At 60.6% G+C, this 6,118-nt stretch overlaps 1 protein-coding gene across 1 annotated transcript; it reads left to right on the top strand.

Annotated features, from left to right (window-relative positions):
- Window positions 1-743: 743 nt before the first annotated feature.
- EGR4 (early growth response 4) lies at window positions 744-3,430 on the top strand. Its single transcript, XM_032686026.1, has 2 exons — window positions 744-1,236; window positions 1,551-3,430. Exons 1-2 carry the CDS (start codon window positions 1,098-1,100, stop codon window positions 2,891-2,893), a joined length of 1,482 nt encoding a protein of 493 aa, XP_032541917.1. The 5' UTR covers window positions 744-1,097; the 3' UTR covers window positions 2,894-3,430.
- Window positions 3,431-6,118: the final 2,688 nt, after the last annotated feature.

Below are 6,118 nucleotides of genomic sequence, written 5' to 3'. Positions count from 1 at the left end.
GGCAGCCCACGGTGGGAGGGGAGCCAAGGCTGCGGAGCGAGGGCCAGAGCCGGGGGGATGCAGGGTATCCCCCCCCACCCTTTTCCCAAAAAAAAAAAAAATATGTGGGAACCGCAGGGGCAAAGCTGAAGCTGGAGGGAGGCAAAGGTTTGGTGCCCGGGGTTGTTCTTGCACACCCGCGTTCTTGCACACGCGTGTGGGGCCGGGGGGGATGCAGGGGGTGATGGGGGGGATGCAGGGGGTGATGGGGGGGATGCAGGGGTTGATGGGGGGCGGGAGGGGGGATGCTGTGCACGCGCACACACAGAGCCAGGGCAGAGGTTCGTTAAAAATATCGCGATTATTAGTTAAAAAAGAGAGAAGGAAGGGGTGGGGGGGGGGAGAGAAATGAAAAACACAGAGGGAGAGAAAAGGGGGAGGGGAAGAGGGGGGAGGGGGAGGGAGGGGGCAGCGCGTCACGGGAGAGATTTCCTTATTGGGACTCCCTAGCCTACATCCTGAGTCCATATATGGGCATTTACGTCACGGCAGCCTCACTGGGGACTCCAGAAATGGCTGCGGCGGAAGGTCGGAGCAGCCCCGCTCCAGCTATAAAGGGGACGGCGGGGAGGGAGAGCCGGGTGTCCGCACGGGCTGCGCTGCTGCCGGGCCCTGCCTGCCCCCCCCGCACCGCCACCGGCCCCCCCACCCACCCCCCGGGGCTCAGCACCCCCCGCAGCATCCCGGCGCCCAACCCCAGCATTCCCTGGATTGCCCCAAGCACCCCGCAGCACCCCCCGGATTGCCCCAAGCGACCCGGAGCATCACCCGGAGGGTCCTTGGCATCCACCCCGAGCATCCCTCGGGTCGGTCCCGGCAGCCCGAGCATCCCCCGGCTCCCCGCTGAGCATCCCTCGGATCGCTCCGGGCACTCCGAGCATTCCCGGCTCATCCCGAGCATCCCGGGCTCGCCCCGAGCACCTCCCGCCTCGCCCCTGAGCATCTCCCGGCTCATCCCGAGCATCTCCCGGCTCATCTCGAGCATCTCCCGGCTCTCCCCGAGCATTCCCGTCTCGTCCCAGCCCGCCCCCCCTGCTCCGGCCGTTTCTCCAAGGAAGATGCTCAACGTTATGGATTTCTCCTGCCCGGATCCGCTTTACTCCAAGTACGAGGAGAGCTGCGAGATGAAAACCGGAGACCTGCAGGGCTTGGGGCAGCCTGAGCAGCAACTTCTGGCAGAGGCCGATTTCCTCGGAGGTAAGGATGGGGGGAGGGAGCCGGGCAGGGATGAGGGACCCCGCTGGGAGTGATCGCTGCAGCCAGGAATCGGGAATCTTCCCCTCCCCTGCCCCCAGCGCCGGGCTGTGGGTTCGACAGTCCCCTGCCAGCTCAGGGCGGGGGTCCTGCTGGAGAAGGGAGGTGAATCCCAGAGCTCCCCGTGCGGTTCCAGGGACGGAGACCTCGCAGTGACGCAACACCAGCCTCCCGCTGTTCGCCCGTATCCCGCCCCCCCCAGCCCTCCATCCCTCCATCCCTCCGTCCCTCTAACCAGCGTCTCCTCTGTTCCCCAGGTGAGCTGGTGGGCGTCCCGGCGAGCGGCGGGGCCGTGGATTATTCCCTGCTGGGCAGCCAACCCTCCCCTTCCCTCAGCTACACCGGCAGCTTCTTCATCAAGGCGGTACCGGAGCATCCCCAGGACCAGGAATCCCTGTTCAACCTCATGTCGGGCATCCTGGGCATCTCCCCCTTCTCCTCCTCTTCCGAGAGCCACTCGAGGCACCTGGACGCTCTTTACCCCTGTCCCGAGGTGGCTCAGGGCCAGCTGGACCTTTACCCCACTTGCCAGCCCGAAATGAGCGGATCCACCCAAGCCCCCTTCCCGGAGCAGGGATACGGCGGATTCCCCACGGCCGAGGGGGCTCAGCCCCTGCAGGCACAGCCCGCCTTGGGAAACACCTCCCAGTGCTTCTTCCAGCCCAAGCTCCTGGACAACAAGCAGGATATCAAGCTGTCCTCTGGTTCTCCACCCCTGGACAAGTTCAAAGCCCCCTGTGCCCAGTGGGAGCCCCTCACCCAGCACCAGGCCTACTTGCCCGCCGGATACCCTTCTCCCGAAGCGTTCCCGGCTGGAGAGAGCAGCCAGGGGCTGTTCCACCCGCTGGGCTCCAAGATGGAGAGCGTCCTGTCCGTGAGCTGCCAGTCGGAGCTGGGCAGCCTGGCAGAGGATGCCGCCTGCTTCGGAGCCCATCTGGGATTCGGCTGCGAGCCAGAAAACTTCCCGGCCCGCGGGGACTTCGCCGACGCCAAGATCCACAACATCCCTCCTCCGCTGATGCCGGAATTCGACGCCGCCGCCTTGGCCCAGCCGGAGGTGCTGCCGGGCCTGATGAGCTCGGCCGAGCTCCTCCACCCTCACCCCTCGCCCTCCGTGCCCCCCACAACGGACTTTTTGGGCCACGCCGCCGCCTCCTCCTCCCTCCCTTCCCTGCTTCCCGCCAACCCTCCCGCCCTGGCCCAGGAGCCCAAGAAGAAAACCCGCCGCACCAAGTGCTCCTCCAAGTGCTTCTGCCCCAAGCCCCACGAGAAGGCCTTCGCCTGCCCCGTGGAGAACTGCGTGCGGAGCTTCGCCCGCTCCGACGAGCTCAACCGGCACCTCCGCATCCACACGGGCCACAAGCCCTTCCAGTGCCGCATCTGCCTGCGGAATTTCAGCCGCAGCGACCACCTGACCACCCACATCCGCACCCACACGGGCGAGAAGCCCTTCTCCTGCGACACCTGCGGGCGCCGCTTCGCCCGCTCCGACGAGAAGAAGCGCCACAGCAAAGTCCACCTGAAGCAGAAGGCCCGGACCGAGGAGAAGCTCAAGGGCCTGGGGTTCTTCTCCGTGGGTCTCTCCTTCGGGACGCTGTGAGACCTCCGGCGTGAGCAGCGCCGGGAGACGGCGTTTCCCGAGGTTCCCCCCGAGCGTCTCACGGGAGAGCCGGGGTGGGAATTCCCTCCCGGAGAGAGGAGGGAAGGATGGGCCGTGCCCGGGGAAGGAGAAGGGCACGCGGGGAGGCGGAGGCGATGCCGCGGTGCCGGAGGTGGGATGTGGAGCCATCTCCGAATCCTGTGTTTTACACGGCTCCTTGTTCCAAGGAGGGGGAAAGGAAAAAAACATGGACAGAAAGAAATCCACGGAAAGGTGGGTTTTTTTATCCCCAAACCTACAGACACTCGGTGTTTGTAGCCGTGATTCGCCCTGCCAGGACTTTGCAGGATGCTCCCGACTGGAGATTTCCGGATGGCACAGTCGGAGCTGTGGCTGCACCAGGTCTTTTCTCCCCAAGGAGAGAGAAGCCACCAGGCTCTGGCAACCAGTGCCTGACAGGCCCTTTGGAAAGGTGATGTCATTATTATTACTATTATTATTATTATTATTATTATTATTATTATTATCCTGTTTGTAAAAAAGCAAAATCCTCTATCAGGAATATTTCAAATTTGTGTCTATTTTTCTAATTAAAGATTTGAGCTAATCCAAGCCCTCGCCGGGGTTGCTTCCTGCCTTTTCCATCCCGTGTTTCCGTTGGGTTTCGGAACCTCTTGCTGCTGCGTTTTGGGGTAGAAAAAGGTGGTTTGATAATGAGCAGGGAGAGAAAAATCCATCGGTGCAGCGGGGAGGGGGTGGGGGACACTTGTCCTCAGCATTCCCAAATCCCCAGGTGGGGGCTTATCCTGGGAGAAGGGTCTTGTCCCAGGACAGAGCAGAGTCCTTGCTCCAAAAAAAAAAGGATGTGGCTCCAGGTTTGTTCCAATGGGGCTGAGTCCTGGAGGGATCTGCCTCTCTCCTGTGGGGACCCCAAACCCAACCCAGAGCCCCCATCCCAGGCTCCTGGTCCCCAGTGGGATGTGGATGCCCCATGTGCCTTTGGATTTACCCACAAAAAACCAGGATGAGATGCCTGCCCATTCCCCATTTTCCACCTGGCTCATCCCCAGGGCTGGAGAAGATCCAGGCACCCCCAGGCAGGCAGGATGTGGACCCCTGTGAGATGGGGGGTCTCTTCCCTCCTTTTGGAATTTTAGATGCTGGAGAGACACTGGTCCCATTCTCCTGGGAATACCAGTGGCTGGATGGCACTGGAGACGACACTGCAGCCGGGGAATGTGTCTCCCAAGGCAGAACTTCCCTCCTCTGGTGGTTAAAAATCAGTTAAAACCATGAAATCCCAAAATCCCGTCCTTCTACTGGGAGACACTTGGATGGGGCACGCTGAGCTTTGGTTTCAGTTAATCAGGAGAAGATTCCTTTGGGAATGGAGGGAGCAGGAACAGGGCAGTAGTCATGGATGCTCAGGTGTTTTAGGGACAATCATCCTTTCCTTGGAGAGGGGAAAAGTGAGGCAGGGAAGAGGGATGGCTGGAAAGCTGCTCTCTCCAGCGGGTTTTGTCCCCTGGAGAGGGGGGGTCTGCCCCCAAACTGTGCTATGAAGGAAAGAGGGGTCTCCCTGTCTTATTCCCTCATGTCCCCCCAGCCCTTTGCCAACATGTGGACTGGAGCATTCTGGGGCTAAGCAGCAGTTCTCCCAGCAAAATCCACTGTCCCAGTTATCCTGGCAAAATCCACTGTCCCAGTTATCCCAGCAAAATCGGAGCTCGCCATGGGGCGCAAGGAACCTTTGGAGTTGGGGTGGGAGGCTGGGCAGGGGATGTGGGGGCTGAGAGCAGAGGTGGGATGTGGGAAAGGGCCAGGAGGAAACCTGGTGAAGGGGGAAATCCTAAATATCCCCTTGGAGCCGTCCCTAAAATCTCACACTCCCGATGACCCCGAGGGTGCTCCTGACCTGTGGATGAACCATCCCGGGAGTGTGGGAGCCCGACCCTGAGCAAGGAGCACTCCACGGGCTGCAGGTGACCCCAGACACCAGGAAAAACCCTTTTTCTGGGGGGACACCCCAGACGGGATTAATGGGGACCTCACCCCCCAGGATTCCCTTGGGAAGGGGCTGGTTTGGGGCGGGATGTCGGATCTCTCCGGGCACAGGAGCCGAGCTTTCCCGTGCCACTGGCCATGAATGATGCATGAGGCCTTTATTAATACCCTCTGGAAGTGCATCCATAATTGATGCCGAGCCTGGAAGCTCTGCAGAGGCACCAGCTCCAGCCTTGGCCCTGTGCTCCCTCCAGCCAGCACTGCCAGGGCAGGGTGGGAGGGGATGGCAGGGATGGGACACCCCCCACAGCAGCTACCTCTGGGAGGGATGGCGTTGAGGGCATGTGGCTGTGTTGGTGAGAGGGGAGGATCAGTGACACCCCAAATCCCAGGGGATGGGGACAAACTCTTGATCCCATGTCAGCCCAAGCTGCCGTTCTTCCCACATGTCCAGGGAGAGGAAAACACAGCAGTGCTGGATGCCTTTGGCACAGGGGAACAAGCTGAGGTTCTTGAGGGCTGGATGAGGACCCAGTCAGGGATTAAACTGAGATGATCAGGGACTGGATCAGGACCAAATCAAGGATTAAGCCAAGGTGCTCAGGGACCAGCTGGGGAACAAGCCAGGGTGCTCAAAGACTGCATCAAGACCAAGCTGGGGACCAAGCCAGGATACTTCAGGACTGGATCAGGAGCAAACCAGAGATTAAGCCAGGGTGATCAGGGACCAGCTCAGGATGAAGCCAAGGACCCACCTGGGGTGTTTAGGGATCAGCTGGGAACCAAGCCAGGGTGCACCTGAACTCAATCAGGACCAAGACAAGGATTAAACCAAGGCAATCATGGACCAGAGCAGGACCAAGCTGGGAACCAACCCAGGGAACTCGGTGAGTGGATTGGGACCAAGCCAGGGGTCTTGAGAACCAGCTGGGAACCAAGCTAAGGACCAAAACAGGATGCTCAGGGACTGGATCAGGACTGAACCAGGGTGCCTGGGGACCATCTGGGGACTAAGACAGTGACTAAAACAGGGCATTCAGGGACCAGATCAAGACCAATTTGGGAATCAAGCCAGGGCAGGATCAAGCCAGGGATTAAGCCAGACTGCTCAGGTACCAGCTCAGGACTAAGCCAAGGACCAAACCAGGGTACTCATGGGTTGGATCAGGACCAAGCCAGAGAAAAACCAGGGTGCTCAGGGACTCAGTCAGGACCAAGCCA

This window comes from Chiroxiphia lanceolata, chromosome 4, assembly GCF_009829145.1.
Source record: "Chiroxiphia lanceolata isolate bChiLan1 chromosome 4, bChiLan1.pri, whole genome shotgun sequence".
In the NCBI taxonomy this organism is placed as follows: domain Eukaryota; kingdom Metazoa; phylum Chordata; class Aves; order Passeriformes; family Pipridae; genus Chiroxiphia; species Chiroxiphia lanceolata.
This window is presented reverse-complemented; position numbering and strand designations above follow the sequence as displayed.